This window comes from Bombus flavifrons, chromosome 5, assembly GCF_040668555.2.
Source record: "Bombus flavifrons isolate JBK064 chromosome 5, iyBomFlav1_principal, whole genome shotgun sequence".
NCBI lineage: Eukaryota > Metazoa > Arthropoda > Insecta > Hymenoptera > Apidae > Bombus > Bombus flavifrons.
In genome coordinates, this window is record NC_138446.1 from 16,882,247 (window position 1) to 16,903,478 (window position 21,232).

Consider the following 21,232-nt stretch of genomic DNA (forward strand, 5'->3'; position numbering starts at 1 on the left):
CCCTTCTTCCTAGAAAAGAAAGATCAATTATACATATCATTATATTTAAAATCAAATCAAATTTTTATTTTTGAAATAAAATTAAATACAATCATAGAATAAATAATGAAACAAGTAAGCTTCTTAAAATCAATTTATCATCGAAATAAAGACAATATAAGATAAAATTAAATTGTCAAATTGTGACTTTCTTATTGGTGTTTAGAAACTGCTTGTTGGAAGGATTACGCTTCAGTGACGTAATAGTTATATATAAAGGTGATTGCTGGTAATTGATAAGATACGTACCTAAAGAGAAGCTTTCATTGGTTCCACGTATTATTGGTCGACCAATCAGTGACGTAGCTTTAAGAGAAAGTATTTCACTGCTCGTTACACACGTAGATGATTCCAGTTAATATCGAACCTTGGAGAACGTCACTTGTCAACGGTATATTGCATTTGGAAGGATTGTGCGAGGTACGTATCACTTTTATATTGTTTTTACATTGTATATTATGCAAACGATCGTCCAAATTCGTAATTGTGAATCGATGTCAAAAGACAAACGCGTTGTTGAAGCTTTAATTATTGATTTCACTATATCAGACAACCTTACCACACCCTGTAGCCATTTTGGACGGTAGAGAATTGTCTACAAAACGTCAAACGAAAAGCATTGTTCGAAATGGATCAGATTACGCCAAAGGAAGTGAAAATCTTGGAAAATCCTGAGGACATTCAAGAACGGAGAGAGCAAGTTCTCAGTCGATATGCGAATTTCAAGGCAGAAGCTAGGAACAAGAGAGATAAACTTGAGGACTCCCGTCGCTTTCAAGTATATTTTTGATTGTTGTTTTATTTCTGTTCAATTTTTATTATTCACGTTGGTAACGATATTCGTTCGTTTCTAGTATTTTAAGCGAGATGCGGACGAACTCGAAGGATGGATTTTTGAAAAATTGCAAGCTGCTTCGGATGAAAGTTACAAAGATCCTACCAACCTTCAGGCAAAGATACAGAAACATCAAGCTTTCGAAGCGGAAGTTGCAGCTCATTCTAATGCTATAGTGTCATTAGATAATACCGGATCAGAGATGATAGCTCAACACCATTTTGCAAGCGATGTTATTAGTAAGAGATTAAGTAAGTTTCCATTGATATTGAGTTTATGTTATTATTTTATAGCTTGAAATTAACAATCAAATTTATCTTGCAGTGGATCTTCATCAGTTATGGGTGTTGCTACTCTCTAGATTAGCAGACAAGGGTCTTAAATTACAACAAGCCCTGGTACTTGTACAATTTATTCGACACTGTGACGAAGTAATGTTCTGGATTCATGACAAGGAAGCATTTGTAACAACGGACGAATTTGGTCACGACTTGGAACACGTTGAAGTACTTCAAAGGAAATTTGACGAATTCCAAAAGGATATGGCTAGCCAAGAATACAGAGTAACAGAAGTAAACGAACTGGCAGATAAACTTCTTTTGGATGGGCATCCTGAACGTGATACTATCCTACGTAGGAAGGAGGAACTCAACGAATCCTGGCAAAGATTGAAGCAGCTTGCTGTTTTGAGACAAGAGAAACTTTTTGGTGCACACGAAATTCAAAGATTTAACCGAGATGCCGATGAAACAATGGCTTGGATCGCAGAAAAGGATGTTGTTCTATCTTCGGATGATTTTGGACGCGACCTTGCAAGCGTACAAACCTTACAAAGAAAGCATGAGGGCATAGAACGTGATTTGGCAGCTTTAGAGGATAAAGTTTATACATTGGGAGCAGAGGCAGATCGTCTTGCAGCCATTCATCAAGCAGATCATTCTAAACAGATTCAAGCTAAACGCGCAGAGATCTTGCAGTCGTGGGAGAGCTTAACGGCAAAAGCAAAAGAACGTCGTCTGAAGCTCGATGAATCGTACTATTTGCATAGATTTTTGGCTGATTATAGAGACTTGGTTTCTTGGATGAACGACATGCGCGCGATTATATCGGCAGACGAACTAGCCAAAGACGTTGCTGGTGCAGAAGCTCTTGTTGAAAGACATCAGGAGCACAAGGGAGAAATTGATGCTAGAGCCGACAGCTTCGATGCGACTACTTTGGCTGGCAACAAACTACTGGAAAAGAAACATTATGCTGCAGAAGAAGTAACCAGGAAATTAAATTCTCTCGCCGAAGATAAGCAGTCACTTTTGAGTCTTTGGGAAAAGCGAAAAATTTTGTACGAACAATGCATGGACTTGCAGCTATTCTACCGTGATACGGAACAAGCGGATGCATGGATGGCTAAGCAGGAAGCATTTTTAGCGAACGAAGACCTGGGTGATTCCCTTGACAGCGTAGAAGCTCTTATTAAGAAGCACGAAGATTTCGACAAGTCTTTGGCAGCTCAAGAGGAGAAGGTCAAGATATTGGACGACTTTGCCGGCAAGTTGATAGAAGGAGAACATTATGCAGCTGACGACGTGGCACAAAGACGTCAACTTCTGTTAGAAAGACGTGCCATTCTTCTTGAAAAATCGGCTCAAAGAAGACGCCGTTTAGAGGATGCATACAAACTACAGCAATTCGAACGCGACTGCGATGAAACAAAGGGTTGGGTAAACGAGAAGCTCAAATTTGCCACTGATGATAGCTACTTGGATCCCACTAACTTAAATGGAAAAGTACAGAAACATCAGAACTTTGAGCAAGAATTAAACGCCAACAGAACTCGTATGGAAGAGATGGTAGCTACTGGTCAAGAATTAATTGAGAGTGGTCACTATGCCAGTGATAGAATTCGCACTCGTACCGATGAAATTATGTCTCTATGGGAAAGTCTTACTCATGCCAGTGAAAAGAAAGGTGCTAAGCTGCAAGAAGCCTCCCAACAACAACAATTTAATCGTACCGTCGAGGATATTGAGTTATGGCTGTCAGAAGTAGAAGGACAACTGATGTCTGAAGATTATGGCAAAGATCTAACCAGTGTGCAAAATCTTCAAAAGAAGCATGCTCTTTTGGAAGCCGACGTCACATCCCATTCGGATAGAATCGATAGCATTGCCCAAGCTGCAGATCAATTTGTGAAATCGGGACATTTTGATGCAGACAATATCAAGGCTAAGCAGGAACAACTACAAGCTCGATACGCTGCACTTCAACAGCCCATGAGCATTCGTAAACAACGACTTCTCGACTCACTGCAGGTACAACAGCTATTCAGAGATATAGAGGATGAAGAAGCTTGGATCCGCGAAAAAGAACCAGTTGCAGCGTCCACCAACCGTGGACGCGATCTCATTGGTGTACAAAATCTACAGAAGAAGCATCAAGCTGTTTTAGCAGAAATAAATAATCACGAACCACGTGTAGCTGCTGTTTGTCAAGCAGGTGCGTCAATGTTGCAAGAAAGCCACTTCGCCGCAGAGGAAATTAGCCAACGTTTGGCTGCATTGGATGAGCATTGGGGACAACTGAAAGAGAAAGCCAGACAACGTAAGAATGACCTGGATGACTCCCTTCAGGCACATCAGTACTTTGCTGATGCCAATGAAGCTGAATCCTGGATGAAGGAAAAACGACCCATAGTTATGAATGCTGACTATGGAAAAGACGAAGATAGTTCTGAGGCTCTTTTAAAGAAACACGAGGCATTGGTCAGTGATCTGGAGGCATTTGCAAGTACCATAGCTGCTCTTAGAGACCAGGCTGCTTCTTGTCGTCAACAGGAAACTCCTACTATTGATATTACTGGCAAAGAGTGTGTGGTGGCTCTCTATGACTATACAGAGAAGTCACCAAGAGAAGTTTCCATGAAGAAGGGCGACACTTTGACTCTGTTGAATTCTAATAACAAAGATTGGTGGAAAGTTGAAGTAAATGATCGTCAAGGTTTTGTTCCAGCTGCCTATGTAAAGAGGGTAGAACCCGAGGCGGGATTAAGCGCTTCTCAACAGAATCTTGCCAGAGAACAAAGTTCCATAGCTGCCAGGCAAGCTCAGATAGAAGCTCAGTATGATGATCTTTTGAGACTTGCGCGCGAAAGGCAAAATAAACTCAATGAAACAGCCAAGGCTTATGTACTTGTCAGAGAAGCTGCAGAATTGGCCACTTGGATTAAGGATAAAGAGAATCATGCTCAAGTTCAGGACGTTGGTGAGGATCTAGAACAGGTAGAGGTAATGCAGAAGAAATTCGATGACTTCCAGGCAGACTTGAAAGCCAATGAGGTTCGGTTAGCTGAAATGAACGAGATTGCCGTACAGTTAATGAGTCTTGGGCAGACAGAAGCTGCTCTGAAGATTCAAACGCAGATACAGGATCTGAACGAAAAATGGACCAGCTTGCAAACTCTCACTGCGGAACGTGCTAATCAACTTGGTTCCGCTCACGAGGTTCAACGATTCCATCGTGACGTCGATGAGACCAAGGACTGGATTCGAGAGAAGGATGCTGCACTGAACAACGACGATCTTGGAAAAGATTTACGGAGCGTTCAGGCTTTGCAGCGCAAGCACGAGGGTCTGGAAAGAGATTTGGCTGCCTTGGGAGATAAAATTAAACAGCTGGATGAAACGGCTAATCGCTTGATGCAATCACATCCTGAAACTGCTGAACAGACCTACGCCAAGCAGAAAGAGATCAACGAAGAATGGACTCAACTGACGGCAAAAGCTAATAGTAGGAAGGAAAAGTTGCTGGATTCTTATGATCTGCAACGTTTCCTTAGTGACTACAGAGATCTGATGGCTTGGATCAACTCGATGATGGGTTTAGTCGCGTCAGAGGAGCTGGCTTCAGATGTGACCGGTGCGGAAGCTCTCCTAGAACGACACCAGGTGAGTTGATCAATTAAAAAGTTATTGATATTGAAATGGTCCAATGCTCACACGGTCGTTCACGAGTCATTCATGAATTATAGAATCACAGAGCAGAGATAGACGCACGATACGGCATACTTCCAGAGGTACTGAAAAGTTTAAGAGAGCATGGAGCAAAACTGTGCGACTTTGTCTCTGAATACGTTCTTTATAATTAATCACTTTTGGTATATTTTTTCTGTTGTTTTTAAATCTCTGTTTTATGAAAAAAGAACAGATTGGCAAATCGATGTTTTAGTAATGAAGACACCGCCTTATTAACACTTATGGAGTACTATCAACGCTTCTTATAGTGTAATCGCTGCCTTTTCCGCTTATCGTAGTCTCTATTGTCGAGTGGATTGAGATACGTGCAAAATATGCGTGTGAATTTATATCGAGGATGTTAAAGTAGTATACGTGAATCTATGTGACCCTAATTTCGTTTATGTTATAGGAACATCGCATGGAGATCGACGCCAGAGCAGGTACTTTCCAGGCATTCGAACTTTTCGGTCAACAGCTTTTACAATCCAGTCACTATGCCAGTGTCGAGATTCAAGAAAAACTCGAATCTATGGCTGAAGCACGCCAAGAACTAGAGAAAGCTTGGATTCAACGACGTATGCAGCTAGATCAAAACTTGGAGCTACAATTGTTCTGCAGAGATTGCGAGCAAGCTGAGAACTGGATGAGCGCCCGAGAAGCTTTCTTAAGCAGTGCAGACACTGTTGATAGTAGTGACAACGTAGAGGCTCTCATTAAGAAACACGAGGACTTTGACAAAGCTATCAATGCTCACGAAGAGAAGATTGCCACATTGCAGACTCTGGCTGATCAGTTAATCGCTGCCGAACATTATGCTGCAAAACCAATTGACGATAGACGTTGCCAAGTTCTGGACCGCTGGAAACATTTGAAAGATGCTCTTATTGAGAAACGTTCCAAGTTAGGAGAATCTCAAACTCTACAACAATTCTCCCGAGATGCCGATGAAATGGAAAATTGGATTGCTGAGAAACTGCAGCTCGCTACTGAGGAGAACTACAAGGATCCAGCTAATATTCAATCAAAACATCAGAAACACCAAGCATTTGAGGCTGAATTGGCAGCAAATGCGGACAGAATTCAATCTGTATTAGCTATGGGAGGTAATTTAATCGAGAAACACCAATGTGCTGGTTCTGAGGACGCTGTCCAAAAGAGGCTAGCGTCAATTGCCGATCAATGGGAGTATCTTACCCAGAAGACTACGGAGAAGTCGATGAAACTGAAAGAAGCCAATAAACAGCGTACATATATTGCTGCTGTTAAAGATCTAGATTTCTGGCTTGGCGAAGTGGAAAGCTTGCTTACGTCCGAAGATGCTGGCAAAGATCTAGCTTCTGTACAAAATTTAATGAAAAAGCACCAGTTGGTTGAGGCTGACATTCAAGCACACGAAGAAAGGATCAAGGACATGAATGCGCAAGCAGATTCGCTGATTGAAAGTGGACAATTTGACGCAGCTGGTATCCAAGAGAAACGACAGAGTATAAACGAGCGTTATGAGAGAATTCGTAACCTCGCTGCTCATAGACAGGCAAGGTTGAACGAAGCAAACACTTTGCATCAATTCTTCAGGGACATCGCCGATGAAGAGTCTTGGATCAAGGAGAAAAAGCTACTAGTTGGATCAGACGACTATGGTCGTGATCTCACTGGCGTACAAAACTTGAAGAAGAAACACAAGAGACTGGAGGCAGAGTTAGGTAGTCATGAGCCTGCTATACAAGCTGTTCAAGAAGCAGGAGAGAAATTGATGGACGTCTCTAATTTGGGAGTGCCTGAAATTGAGCAACGTCTAAAGCTACTCAACCAAGCATGGGCTGAATTAAAACAGCTAGCAGCCAATAGAGGACAGAAACTGGATGAGTCCCTAACTTATCAACAATTTTTAGCTAAAGTAGAAGAGGAAGAAGCTTGGATCACAGAAAAACAACAGTTGCTATCGGTCGAAGATTATGGTGACACTATGGCTGCTGTTCAGGGCTTACTGAAAAAACATGACGCATTTGAAACTGACTTTGCAGCTCATGGTGAACGTTGCAAAGACATTTGCGAAGCAGGGGAAGCTTTGATCAAGGCTGGAAATCATCGTGCGGACGCTATAGGACAAAGATGTGCCCAACTTCGTAACAAATTGGAACAACTTGGTGCTCTTGCTGCTAGAAGGAAGACACGACTTAATGATAATTCGGCTTATTTGCAGTTTATGTGGAAGGCAGATGTAGTTGAATCTTGGATCGCTGACAAGGAAACTCACGTACGCTCAGAGGAATTCGGACGAGACTTGTCTACCGTTCAGACACTGCTGACTAAACAGGAAACCTTTGATGCCGGATTGCATGCCTTTGAACACGAAGGAATTCAGAACATCACTTCTTTGAAGGAAATGCTAGTCGATTCTGGTCATGATCAGACGCCTAGTATTCAAAAACGTCATGCGGATGTTATTGCTCGCTGGCAGAAGCTCCTGGCCGATTCTGACGCGAGAAAGCAACGCTTGCTAAGAATGCAAGATCAGTTCAGACAAATTGAAGAATTGTATTTGACATTCGCTAAGAAAGCCTCTGCTTTCAACTCGTGGTTTGAGAACGCAGAAGAAGATTTAACAGACCCTGTGCGATGTAACAGTATCGAAGAAATTCGAGCCCTCAGAGAAGCACATGCACAATTCCAAGCGAGTTTATCCTCGGCAGAAGCAGACTTCGAAGCTTTAGCTGCCCTTGACAGGCAAATCAAGAGCTTCAATGTTGGCCCCAATCCGTACACATGGTTCACAATGGAAGCATTAGAAGATACCTGGCGTAATTTACAGAAGATAATTAAAGAACGCGACGTGGAGCTTGCGAAAGAAGCTCAACGGCAAGAAGAGAATGACAAGTTGCGTAAAGAGTTTGCTAAACATGCTAATGCATTCCATCAATGGCTAGCGGAGACAAGAACGTCTATGATGGAAGGATCAGGATCATTAGAACAACAATTGGAAGCAACAAAGAGAAAGACTCAAGAGGTTCGTGCTCGTCGTCAAGATCTAAAGAAGATCGAAGACTTGGGAGCTATTTTGGAAGAACATCTAATCTTGGACAATCGTTACACGGAACATAGTACCGTAGGCTTGGCACAACAATGGGATCAATTAGATCAACTGGGAATGCGCATGCAACACAACTTGGAACAACAAATACAAGCACGTAACCAATCCGGTGTTTCTGAAGACGCACTCAAAGAGTTCTCGATGATGTTCAAACACTTCGACAAGGACAAGAGCGGTCGTCTAAATCACCAGGAATTCAAATCATGTTTGAGGGCCCTTGGTTACGATTTACCAATGGTAGAAGAAGGCCAGCCTGATCCAGAATTCGAAAACATTTTAGGTATATTTTATACTCATATTTATTATGTCATTAAATGCAGATAAATTAGATAATTAATGAAAAGCGTAAAAGTTCTTGTTTGTATATTGAAACAGTGTAATATGCTATCTTTTTGTTTATTTTGCAGATATCGTTGATCCGAATAGAGATGGTTACGTATCGTTACAAGAATACATGGCGTTTATGATTAGCAAGGAAACCGAGAATGTACAAAGTTCCGAAGAAATCGAAAATGCTTTCCGTGCTATTACTGCGGCAGATCGGCCATATGTTACGAAAGAAGAATTATATGCTGTAAGTATAGAATTTCCAAATATACAATTATCAATTTATTTGGTGTATATTAACGATATTTCATATATGCTTAGAATCTTACCAAGGAGATGGCTGATTACTGTGTTGCTCGTATGAAACCTTACGTCGATCCAAAAACGGAGCGACCAATCACAGGAGCCTTGGATTATATCGAATTTACTCGCACTCTTTTCCAAAATTAGTTGTAGTTACAACAGTTATTAAATTATAGAATATGTTACAATTAAACTATTGGATGCTTACTTATTTTATTAAATACCTTGATACTTCAATACCATATGTCTAATCAATTATTTAACTTGATTTTATTTACACCACACTTTGCACTACTTTGTATTGATACATATGCTATCGATGAAGAATCATGAGAAATAAATTATACTCTTTATGTATAACAATTTATACATACACATAAATTCAGTACCAATTAATTAAGAAAGTTTACTTTTTTTTTAACAAGATTTTACTTAGATTATACGAAAGGTTGTCCGAAAAGTGCCTTTCTTTCGCAAACGTGTTTTTTTACAACAGTGCACCTTCATATAAACGTGAAACCAAGTATGTGAAATGTCGTGGTGTTTATCTCAACAGAACAAAATGGACCGTATGCAATTCGACAAAATAATATAAAACAAAAAACGTTGTGCGCCTATTATTTCCTCATAAAACGAAAGAAACTTTTTGGACAACCTAATATTTGAAAAATTACAGAAAGATATAAAATAGAAATGCATTTTTTCTAATAGCTTGAACAACGTTTTATTATTTACTTGTTCTTCTATTAGATTTTGGTAAAAATCTATTTAGTACTCCATAATCTTTCTGAGGTCCTGCTTTCTTGGTATCTGGTCGCATGTCTGCTTGGCGAAGTACATCGATAGTTTCCTGAAAGACATAATTCCTAGCATTCCAATATACATATACAAAAAAATCACTTACCTTTCGACTCAATTCTTTTAGAATTCTCTTAGTCTTAATCACTTTAGCTGTTCCTCCTTTTCCTTTAGCTTTCGTTCTACGAGGTTTGAAATCTATATTCCTTGGTTTGAGATACTATAAAAATATATAAATAATTATTTATATGATTACTAAGAAATTTAAATGATTTAACTCTTTAAATACTCACCAAGAGTTTCTTTTCAGCTTCTATTTTATCTTTAAGAGTGGATACATCTACTTCTGTTATAGCAAGTGGTTCCAAACATATTAGTTCTGGTTGAATCTTGTCCAATAGTGCTTTTACTTCAGCTTCACGTCTCTGAGTTTTAGTTTGGAATGGATTACTTTCAAGAGCATCAAAGTTAGGTTCTCCACTTCCAGGTATTAGAAGAGAAGATACTCCTCCCATTGTACCAACACCTAAAACGTCTTCATATGGACAAAATTGCATACTTGTCACTGACGACTTGGTTCTGTGACGTAAATAGGGTTTCATTCCATCACCCGACAATCTATAAAAACGACAAACTATAAAAATGTATATATATGATTCTTATTATCACATAGACATAAATTATCGCATATTTACTGATGAACTTCAATAACATTTCCCATTGCCATTGCTATTTGGCCAGTCTGACTATAAGATAAATGGTAAATAGGAGAGCGTACGCGATAATCATGCACGGGACCTGCTAACTGTCTGATGTCCCATATTTTTATGAATCTGTTCAGACAACTAGTTGCCATGTAAGTTCCATAAGGATGAATTGCACAGGTAGATATTCCTTGAGTATGGCACAACATTTTTGCCAAAGGATCCTTACTGTTTGGAGACCACATAGAAACCACTCCTTTTGAATCACCCACACAAAGCACAGCATTAGCAGGATTTTGTGTCATTACCTAAAAAATAAGCAATTATAATATCACATAGTATCCCTACAGAAAAGTGTCAAATATACTCAAGCTTACTGTAATCCTTCCTAATCTGCAATTAAAAGATGTTATAAATTTGCCTATAGAAACATCCAACCATGACAAGTAACCTTCACTAGATCCAGTGGCAAGCAAAAAATGATAAGGTAAAAATTCTAATTTATTAACTCTGTACAATTTTTTCAAACAATGGAGTTCAATTCCTTGGTTGTCATATATAAACACCCATTCTTTTTGCGCCACAGCAAACATTGTTTCTATATGAAGCCATGATACATCATGTACCGATTCCATTACATTTATTTCACAGGCTAATCTTTTTGTGACCCAATCTAAAGCCGCTACATGGCCTTTCCTCCCACCTAGTACTAAGTGTCTACCATTTCTTGTATATTTTATGTAATATGGGCCAAACTCTAAATCTAATGTAAAATGCTTAGCTGCAGAAGTTATATCCACATTGTCTGCAATTTGCTTTTGTTTATATTGCACTGTTACTTCCCCAGGATCAGCCTCTAAGCAACCATAATCTTCTGCCAAAAATAATTCAGTGCGCGCAGTATCCTTTATTGTATTATTAAAAGTATTCTCTCTTTTTTTTAATTTCTGTCTTATTACTTTATTTTTTATATTAGTTGATGTCGCCCTTAAATCGATTCCTCCGCCTTTATCATGTTTCGCTAACCTTTCTTTATTAATTGGTACTCGTGCACGATATTTCTTTCCTGTAAATATTATCAAACAGTTAGTCTTTAAACGTACGCATGCGAAATAAAATTATAGTAGTGAATAGAAAAACGCATATATGAAATATAAACTTAAGTACTTATAGGTTCCATCTCGTTCTCGAAACTAAAATAACGATTATTACTTTAAATGTAGAAACTCAAATATTCCATTTGATCTTAATTCTAACCAAACCACATGCGAACATCATAAGCCACGGTCATGTACAACCGCGTCCCTACTTCTAGCATCTTTGGTAATCACGCGAGACGCCATATTTATTTGAAGTTTAAATCAAAGTTTATGGAAGAAACAGTATATTCTTATTCTTAGGGGGTTTTTAAAAGATGACCGTTATCCTAAATAAGTTTTAGAATTTTACGTAATTGGATTAAGTATAACTATTGTATTAAATGCAGGAAGTATTAGGAAATAAAAAAGATATAAATTTTTAATAATAATTATTTTTTATAATAATCAATATCTAAAATTACACTATTTCGTAGAGAGGAAAATGTACAATTTCAGAAAAAATACTAAAAATCATTAATCAAAAAGATATTGAAATTATAATAATATTTAATGCTAAATTTTGTTAGTTTGTTTAATTTAAATATTCCCAAACTTGTGTCTTGATGCCGCTAGAGGAGCTAAGAGATTCTTCTGTGAAAAACACCAAATGTGTACAATCTTAATCTACGTAATCAAAGTTTGTGCAGCTATTATTGCTTTCGTTTACTTTAAATTTAATCTTGTCAAGAATCCGAAGAAATTTAATTCCTATCGGATTAATTTTTATGAAGACTGTTATAAAATAATTAAACATGAAAGCTGCGTCTGATCCAAAGGACATCCAGGTATTATATGTTATTTCCTAGAAACGCAATTGTCAATATTTGCAATATACATGCAGCCTATAACCTTATCAAAATATATTTTTAAATCAAATATTTATGACATACTATTTTGTTATATTCAAGTATAAGGAAATATATGTATATACATTTCTTTCTTATTATATTTGTATGATATTTATTTTATTAATGCAATTATTTTTCAGGAATTTCAATTTAAACAGTCAAACACTTCCCAAATTTTAGATGCATTCACATCCACACCAACTGCATGCAGTTTATTGGCTGCAGATAAAAGAAGGGGGTTGTTATATGCAGGACAAAATAATAAAATAATTATATTGAAACCAGGAGAAGACAGTGACCCAGAATGGAAAATAGAATTTAATGTGCCTCTAGTTGTGTCTAAACTAACACTTAATTGTGATTGTACCTATCTAGCCGTGGCACATGGACCTATGGTTTTAATTTATGATGCAGAGGCACTTACAAAAAATGTACGTTTAATCTATTTTATATAAAATTTCTTTCTTTTGAATTATTACTGAGTAACTCGAAGCATATTGTAATCATATTTCTTTTTCTTAGAGTTTACAATTACTACATAAAGTTAAAATTTCTACATTAAGCGGAGATATACTTGTGTATGATCTACGATGGAATCCCGCCGTACCAAGGATGTTGTGTACAATAGCTAGTGATTATACAATTGGTAGTTTTAAAATAAAAGAAAAGAAAAAGGCTACAACCGAACTGGACACTTTCGAATTGAAAGAAAAATTGAACAATGAACATATAAATGCCTTATGTGCAGCATGGAGCCCTAAAGGAAAACAAATTGTTGTGGGTTGTAAAAATGGTAGTATAGTACAACTTAAACCTGATTTAAAGATAGCAAGGACAATTCCTGGCCCCAATCCATACATTGGTGAAGTTATTAGTATTTTATGGGTTAGCAATTATCAATTTTGTGCTGCTTATTTGAGTAATGAACAGGGAATTAATGTTCTTGTAATTGATGCCCCTAAAGGCGAAACAAATGCTGTTTTTACTTATTATGAAGATATTACTTATGGAATAACAGATTCAGAAGCAGAAGGAACAATTCCTCGTTATTACTTTGATCATGTACCAGAATGGGGCTTAATTATTGCTGCTAGTAGCAATAGCAGTGAAATAGCTGTATTAGGATCTACAGATAAAGGTGTTACTTGGAATCAGTGGCAATTGGTAGATAGTGGCAGAGCTGAATTACCATTGATTCACACCACAGAAAGCTATCCAGTAGGTTTAGCTATTGATAAATCTCCAGTTAGAAAATTACCATGGGGGGCAGATTCCACTTTGCCCCATCCAGTTCCTATACTTCACATTCTTGCAACATCTGGACAATTATGCAGCTTTCATATGGTGAATCTAAGTCCCAAATGTCCTTCTATTAATTCTCCACCTACAGAAATTATTGCAATACCCCTGCAAACACAGTCAAACATTAGTCCTGAAAAATCTCTTATTATGAATGGTGCTGCAACTAGTACACCACTAGTTAAGCAACCAGAAAATACTCTTGAACGTTCAAAACCTCTTTCTGCAGGAAACATTCTGAATAAATTTATTCAGAAATCTAGTTTTACATTACCTCCAACTGAGAAACCACAGCAAGAGCAGAAACCTGAACAAATCAGTATGGGGATGAAATTGGAACCAACTAGAGAAATTCAACCTCAAGAAATTGCAAAACCGGATATTAAATTAACGTCAATTAGAGAAACAATTATGCAAGAGTCTGTGGAACCAAAACCATTTGTAGATGATGATGCTAAAGATAATCATGCATATATAGAAGAACATAATTTGTTTGAGAAAGAATTACGTAAAAGATTAGAACCACAAACGTTAGAGTATGATACAGAAGAAGAACGTCAAAAACTTGTAGACACATCTATTGTGATAGATCAGTTTTTACGGGAATTGAAAGAAACAACAAATAGTTTATCTAGCGACATAGCATATTTGAAAGCGCTATTATTACAATCATTTGCTTGGGTTGAAGAAACAAAATCAAAAAATGCAGCAACTAACGATTTTACCACTAGAAATTGTGGAGATAACAATAAAATGTCTGATCTACAAAAACTTTATTATTACACTCAAACGCAGTTAACTCAAGCTAGTAAAATTTTAGACCTAGAATGGTCAAATCATAAATCTCGAGAAACGTCACGAATGAAAATACCTCATTTAGAGTTTTTATATCAGAATCTTATATTACATAGTAAAATTATACAAGAAGAAAAAAGCAGAATGGAACACCTTAAAAAGCGATGGAAATTAATTACTCGTAATAATAGTATTTTTGGATTAAATCATTCATTATCTAATTTAACTATCGCATCGTCAAAATATTCAACCATTCTTCCAAGAAACACAGGAATCATAGAAGCGCGATGCAAGGCAATTGCTTCTAAAACTTTGAGTTTTTCTCAAGAAAAACAAATTAAATTAAGAGAACATTTATCTGCTTCTACTCCAAGGATTATAAGACCTGTTAGTTCTTCAAATATTCAAGATCGTTTGGAAGAAACGTTGTCCTCTTTAACCTCTTCAAATACTACCAGCATTAATATAAAAAATAAGGTTGATCAATCTGTTTCCAAACAAAATACAATTACTAAACAACAGAATACATATATTGATCCTTTAGATTCTATGGCTAGCATTGTAGCAGGAATTGGTACAAGCGAATGCACAAGTGAATCTAACAATGTGTCAATACAAAACAAAATACAAAGCAAACAACCTAGCTTTGGCATTACTTTTCCTATATCTGGAAATAAACCTGTACAAGCAGAGAAAATATCTAGTATACCAACAACTACTGGAGTACCTCAAAGTACTAAAGCTAAACAAGATACTATTACATTAAATCAGATGCAATTACATGTTCCTGCTCATACTTCGTCTAACTTAATAAAAGCTTTTCCTAAGGTTGATACTACTACATTTGATACATCAGTGCAAAAGTTAGAAGAAACAGCAGCACAAAATCCAGCTATCCAATCAATGTGGTTGCATACTATTAAAACAGAAAATAACTTGTTTAATGGTAGTTCATTAAAGGATGCATTACCACCAGAGACTTCGTTAGAAAAAATACAAACTACCCCAAATACCGGAGTGACATTACCAGTGACAACAGCAGTAAAAGCCAAAGCAGTATCTACATTTAGTTTTGCTACTCCAATTACCATCCCTGCACCAATAAAGAGTACTACACAGAGTACATTTGTTGTATCACAAACAACGAATGCACAAACAACTTTTGCTTCGAAATCATCAAACGTTATTACTCCATTTAATTTAAAAATGACATCACCAGCGACAAAATCTCAAACACAAGATGTATTAAGTTTAACAGGGTCATTTATAGGACTTCAGACATCTAATCAAGCACCTAGTATATCTACTAATAATAGTCCTAGTACCGATGGAAAATATAACTACAAAGCTACGTTTGGAAGATCTGACGTTAATCAAATTCTCTCACCTAATGAAAGTCAAATTTCTGCACAACATAATTCTGTTACAATTGTAGAAGTACCTCATACTGAAGCAACAACTTCTAGCCTTCCAACAAGTGCTGCACAAGATTTACTTGCATCTTCTACTACACCTTTGTTCAACATTCTGAACAGTACATCGAATGTTTCTATATTTGAAGAAATGTCAAATTCTACTCCAACTACTTCATCCATGCCACTATTTGGTGGTTTCTTCACAACACCAAGTACAACAGCAAATACAACGACAACAACTTCTGCTACCATCTCTCCTTTTCAAAGTACTTTATCAAGACCTTTCGAGAAAGGTCCCATTATGTTACCTACAGCAAGCTCCGCCAATGCTCCTACTACTACTACTACTACTAGTACTACTACTACTACTGCTGCTACTACTACTACTGCTACTACTACTGCTACTACTACTACTGCTACTACTTCTACTACTACTGCTAGTACAACTACAACTGCTACTACTGCTATTACCACTACTACTGTTAGTACTGCTACTACTAGTACTCCTACTACTACTACTACTACTACTATTGCTGCTGCTGCTGTTGCTGCTGTTGCTGCTGCTGCTACTACTACTACCACTATTATTACAGCAACAACAACAACTACTACTACTATTATAACTGCTACTACTACTGCTACATTACCTACACTTACATTCGGAACTGTTGCAACAAGTACAGTTGCTCCAGTTTTTGGTAAACCTCCCCTTACAATGAGCTCTCAGTTTCCAAGTACGCCAGTAGTTCCTCCAACAGATAATACGTTTGGAAAACCAGCTACTACTACACCCCTTTTTAAGCCTTTTGAAAATGCTCAGAGCACATTTATGTTTGACAAAACGACTAAAGTTTTAACGAACGTTTCGATCTTCAGCGGAACTAATACTAATTCGATCTTTGGTGAAAACACTCAAGTATCCTCATCAGGTTCTATTTTCGGAGGAAATACTTCCTCGATAAATACGTTCGGAACACCTCAAACGTTCGTCTTTGATAATAATGCCCAGAAATCTGACTCAATATTTGGTTCCACATCAAACACGGGCTCTACATCATTTTTTGGTGGTGCAACAAACAATGTCACTCCAGCGTTATCTTCAGCAGGATCTCCATCTGTATTTGGCGGTACCGCAGCTAATACATCGCCAATGGGTGTAGAACAGCTTGTATTAGGTGCACAACCTAATGCCTTTGGGCAAACACCTTCATTTAATGCTAAACCAATATTTGGATCAGCACCAACGTTTGGAGCACCAAAACCAGTCTTCGGCACCGGTTTTGCGACGACAGCATTTGGAGTCAATACTAGTCCTCCAGGTAAATAATATATCACATTACACTTTTCTGTACTTCGTATCTTCTTTAAGTTATGAATAAAATTTAATTACTAATAATATATAAAACAGCATTTGGAAATCCACCTACTATGGGAGGAAGTCCTGCTCCAATTGATAACAACATGCCGAAGGTATTTGGAAATGTAAGTGGTGGTAGTAGCACATTTGAAACTCTAGCGAGTCAATCAGGTGGGCTTAGTTTCAGTAGCTTAGCACAAAAAACCACAGATGTACCAAAATCTCCAGTATTTACTAGGTAAGTTAAAAATTAAATTCTTCTTATTTTTTTACATTTTTTTATAACTTTTTAGATTCATAAAGTAAAAAGTGTTTAATGTACTTTTTGTTATAGCGGAAGCTCTTTTTCCACTTGGCGGTAATCAACAAATATCTAAATTAAATAAATTACATAATGATACATTAATTACATAATGATACATTATTTTTATTAAAAGAAGATAGACTTCTCGTGCTCCTTCAGTCTGTTTAAATCGTGTATTTATGATTACTTTTTATAAAAAAGAAAAAAAGATCAAACATAGTAGTATTAAAATATTGTTGACATCTGTGTTATACATAAGTTGATATGATTCAATATATTTTGAATTTATATACAATAAAAGATTTTATTAAACGACGCTGTATAAAGATACATTTAGATACCTCGCTTTATAGGTTTTGGTGCAATTGATACTTTAGTTGGTTTGCAAAGATCTATTACACATGGATCATCAAGGGGGGAATGCGTACATACAGCTGAAGATGGCACAAGAAGTGCAAGAGATATTTCTACGTTACAAGCTTCCATCCAAACTTGATGGGACAGTAGAACTATAGTTTTTAATCTGTAATCATTTTGTTCCATATTTTGTAGTCGCAGATCCGACTGACGCGGTAATAGTAATTGTACTTGTTGATCAGGATGCCTCAATTTAATGCGTAACATACTAGGATCTCGTAAATTCAGTATTTTTGCTGTCAATGGGATTCCTAATAGAAGTCCTCCAGTAAACTTCAGTGCTGCATCTGCATCACCTCTGGGTTCTTCGATAATTGCTCTACAGAACCGAGTAAATACTGATGGTCTTGGAAGACGCTCTTCCCCTTGTGACGCTGGTGTTAATAATAATGGTAAAAGCATTCGTGTTAAAGATCCTGGCTTTACATCAGCTAAAGTTGGAATTTGAAGTACCAAAGCTCTAGAGAAAGATGGTAATTTTGTCGGATCTTGAGATAGAATATCGGCTTCAGATAAAAAGTGACGCGCGAGTGGAAGAGCACTCCTTCCTGTCACGCTTCTTGTAACTCGAATTAATTCTACTGCCAATGCCTTCAACCACACATCATTGGCTAATATAATTTCGTTTTCACCTAATCCACTAAATAGTCTTTGTAATCTGTGACATTCATATAAATTATCTATGAGTAAATATCCATATATGTATGTATATATTTACAAAAACAAACATACTGCTTAACATACTTTTGAGTATTCTGAAGAAGAACCGAAACATTAGTAGTTGTATTCGGCAAGGGGCTTGTAGATACCGAATTCGTTGATAATATTGAAAATTCTTTTAATACAGATTTCAAAAGTAGTAAACTTCTTATGTATAAAGCAGTAAAACGTGCAGCTCCTTCCATACGATAATCCATTTTTGCTAAACGATCGAGGTCGACAGCTGCAGCTTCTAAGAGCTGAGTGTGCACTCTACCTCCAGGCCTTGCATTTTCTACACCTGTAACTACTTTTTCTAGAAATTCTTTTCCACGTCCAGCTTCTTCGTCAATTTTATCTTCTTTCCCAAAATTTGATCCACTTGTTATGGTTGGTCGCAATCGAGGGACTAAATGCGGCATAGTATCACGTAAATAATGATAATGTTTAGATGCATGCTCTGTAAAAAGAGCATGCATGCTTGGACAATGAAGTGCAGCATTGAATATTAGGACTAACACGCTTGCATCTATTATTTATAGTTAAGGATAATAAAAATAAGATTGCTAGTATAATTTATATTTTGTAAAGAGAATCATTAAAAGGATACAAGAAGGTTCGTCGACATCCGGCTCCGGTGTATCGAAAAACGGATGACGTCCAAGAAGTTGTGGTACTAAGGGTAATGTTAAATATGGATGCGTGGCCCCTAATGCTGCCAAACAATTTCTAATACTTTCTTTGTCTTGTGGATAACGACTTAAGTTATCGAGTAGACGGTTTACACACATATGGAGGCAATTTCTTGTAGCAAGCCGACTAGCAGCCAAAGTAGCATGTAGGCCTTCTCGTACTTCGACCGAGAAATCTTCTAATGCTCCTAAAATTGTTTCTAATTGATCTTCACGAAGCGTTACGCTCGCAGACATTTTTCTTAATGATTCAATAGCTCTTAATCGAACATCTTGAATTTCATCATTAAACATATCAACCATAAAATCCAATGAAACTTTGGCTATATTTGGTTGTTCTAAAGATAAGGTACAAAGGGCTTCAACCGCTGCCGTTCTCACCTGAATGTATTTATTTTAATTGCTCAGAATATAAATTAAATAATAAACAAGTAAATAATATTACCTCCAGAAATTCGTCTTCCAAACCATGAATAAATGCACCACATGATCCGCTCTTTTCTTCTACTTCTGGTCTATCTGCTTCTACAACTTTTTGTTTTTTATCCAATGCTTGTTCTATGTATCTTTGTGAGACACCTTTCATTGTTCCTAGAAGAGACATTGCTAAAGCTCTAACTCTTGGTGATAAGTCACCCATAAGGCTACAAATTTGGGAAAATGCACAATCCACCATACGTATATCTTCTCCATCTGTTCCCATAATAATACTATAAAACAGATGATATAAACAGATAATATAGCTGACAATAAATATTGATAACAGATTGAAATAGATATTAAATGTTGCTTACTTTTCGGGGTATTCTCTGCCTAAAAGCCATATTAATTTAAGAACAGTTCTACGAACTATTTCATAATCATCTCTGAGTGCAGTACAAGCTTCTCCAAAAAAGCTTGCAGGTAATCTGCAGCCTCTATAAGAATGAAGTTCAGCCATCGTTGCAAATGCTTGTGCACGTACCCTTGGATCTTGAGAATGTGCATAGTTGCTAACAAGTGGTAAAGTATCATCTGTAGTATTTGCAGTCAAATATCTACCAATAATAGAAAGACAACGTGTCTGTACACCATGCCATGTATCAGGCAAATGCTCACGGGCAATTTTCAATACAAGACTCCTAAAATTTAATGAATTATTTTTCTTCTTTAATGTTAAAAAAAAAAAATTTCAAATATGTATGTGATACCTATGATAATCTCCCAACTTCAATAATGTTGCTAATCCTTGGCTTTTTACCCTATGTGATTCTTCATTTTTTAAAAGTTCGGCAGTTTCACTAACAATTTTTGTCTTTTCTATCGAATCATTTGTTACATCTCCTAATTCTGCAAATATCCAAAGAATTTTGGCACGAACTGCTGCTTCTGTTTCTATAGCAAATCTTTCTGACAACCTTTTTACTACAGAAGGAACATCTTCCGGAGAAATATATGCAATCGTATCAGATATACGAACAAGAAGCTGTAAAGCATCATTACCACATTTACATTTCTCAAGGCACTCAATGTAAGCTAATGCTGAACTTCCTTCTATCCCATTTTTACTGCCTGAACTAGATGTAAGGTGTAATGTTTTTAATCTCTTTGGTGGCTCATTTATAACCTATAAACAAGTTTAATTAAATAAGATATCGAATATAAATTTGTTTGAAACAAATCACTTAATTTACCTGACTCTGGTTAAATTCTGCCAACACCCTTTTCTTCATTAAAGCTGCCATTCTTTAATATTATAATATTCTTTAATAACTATAGAGATTAATCATATATTTTTTATTATTTTATATTAAGTAAGAAATAAAAATTAGTAACTTTTCATTTTTAAAGCTTATAATAACCTTTATTTATTGTTAGTAACATTTACAACACTATAAGTTACATATATAATTCAAACTTAAAAAATGTGTTTTTTTGCAGGCTGCAAACAAACTTATACAGCTATGCTCTCAGCTGATTACGTGTTGATTATGCTATTCAATTTATACTTATACGTGTATGCCATGTGTCAAAGTATTATGAAATTAAATGGCTTACTATACTGTTTATTAATAAAAAAAAATATAAAAATTTACTTATTAAATAACAGATCTTCTATTTATAAAGGAAAATTCAACAACTTCTTAACATATATAACTTATTTTACTAAATATTGATTTA

The 21,232-nt window shown here is 36.5% G+C and overlaps 4 protein-coding genes across 7 annotated transcripts; 2 read left to right on the plus strand and 2 right to left on the minus strand.

Moving 5' to 3' along the window:
• The first annotated feature begins 336 nt into the window (after window positions 1-336).
• Window positions 337-8,798, plus strand: alpha-Spec (alpha spectrin). 3 transcript variants are annotated; one of them, XM_069114095.1, is made up of 8 exons: window positions 337-459; window positions 589-817; window positions 894-1,125; window positions 1,199-4,815; window positions 4,899-4,943; window positions 5,294-8,255; window positions 8,383-8,549; window positions 8,624-8,798. In XM_069114095.1, exons 2-8 carry the CDS (start codon window positions 668-670, stop codon window positions 8,750-8,752), a joined length of 7,302 nt encoding a protein of 2,433 aa, XP_068970196.1. In that variant the 5' UTR covers window positions 337-459; window positions 589-667; the 3' UTR covers window positions 8,753-8,798. The 3 variants fall into 3 exon arrangements, with proteins under 3 accessions (XP_068970196.1, XP_068970194.1, XP_068970195.1); XM_069114093.1 differs by having other exon boundaries at window positions 345-459; window positions 611-817; XM_069114094.1 differs by lacking the exon at window positions 4,899-4,943 and having other exon boundaries at window positions 346-459; window positions 611-817.
• Window positions 8,799-8,851: 53 nt separating this feature from the next.
• LOC138180329 (WD repeat-containing protein 46) lies at window positions 8,852-11,428 on the minus strand. Its single transcript, XM_069114097.1, has 6 exons — window positions 11,275-11,428; window positions 10,485-11,173; window positions 10,099-10,415; window positions 9,697-10,021; window positions 9,510-9,623; window positions 8,852-9,455 (listed from the first exon to the last, which is right to left on the minus strand). The coding sequence occupies exons 1-6, from the start codon at window positions 11,285-11,287 to the stop codon at window positions 9,333-9,335; spliced, it is 1,581 nt and encodes a 526-aa protein (XP_068970198.1). The 5' UTR covers window positions 11,288-11,428; the 3' UTR covers window positions 8,852-9,332.
• Window positions 11,429-11,874: 446 nt separating this feature from the next.
• Window positions 11,875-17,443, plus strand: Nup214 (nuclear pore complex protein Nup214). The gene is made up of 5 exons (XM_069114010.1): window positions 11,875-12,031; window positions 12,235-12,525; window positions 12,617-16,922; window positions 17,012-17,198; window positions 17,295-17,443. The coding sequence occupies exons 1-5, from the start codon at window positions 11,999-12,001 to the stop codon at window positions 17,320-17,322; spliced, it is 4,845 nt and encodes a 1,614-aa protein (XP_068970111.1). The 5' UTR covers window positions 11,875-11,998; the 3' UTR covers window positions 17,323-17,443.
• Window positions 17,444-17,512: 69 nt separating this feature from the next.
• IntS4 (integrator complex subunit 4) lies at window positions 17,513-21,165 on the minus strand. Of its 2 annotated transcripts, XM_069114016.1 has the most exons (8): window positions 20,914-21,165; window positions 20,746-20,824; window positions 20,263-20,678; window positions 19,867-20,193; window positions 19,518-19,782; window positions 18,991-19,453; window positions 18,426-18,909; window positions 17,513-18,339 (listed from the first exon to the last, which is right to left on the minus strand). In XM_069114016.1, exons 2-8 carry the CDS (start codon window positions 20,794-20,796, stop codon window positions 17,598-17,600), a joined length of 2,748 nt encoding a protein of 915 aa, XP_068970117.1. In that variant the 5' UTR covers window positions 20,797-20,824; window positions 20,914-21,165; the 3' UTR covers window positions 17,513-17,597. The 2 variants fall into 2 exon arrangements, with proteins under 2 accessions (XP_068970117.1, XP_068970116.1); XM_069114015.1 differs by having other exon boundaries at window positions 20,746-21,164.
• Between the last annotated feature and the right edge of the window lie 67 nt (window positions 21,166-21,232).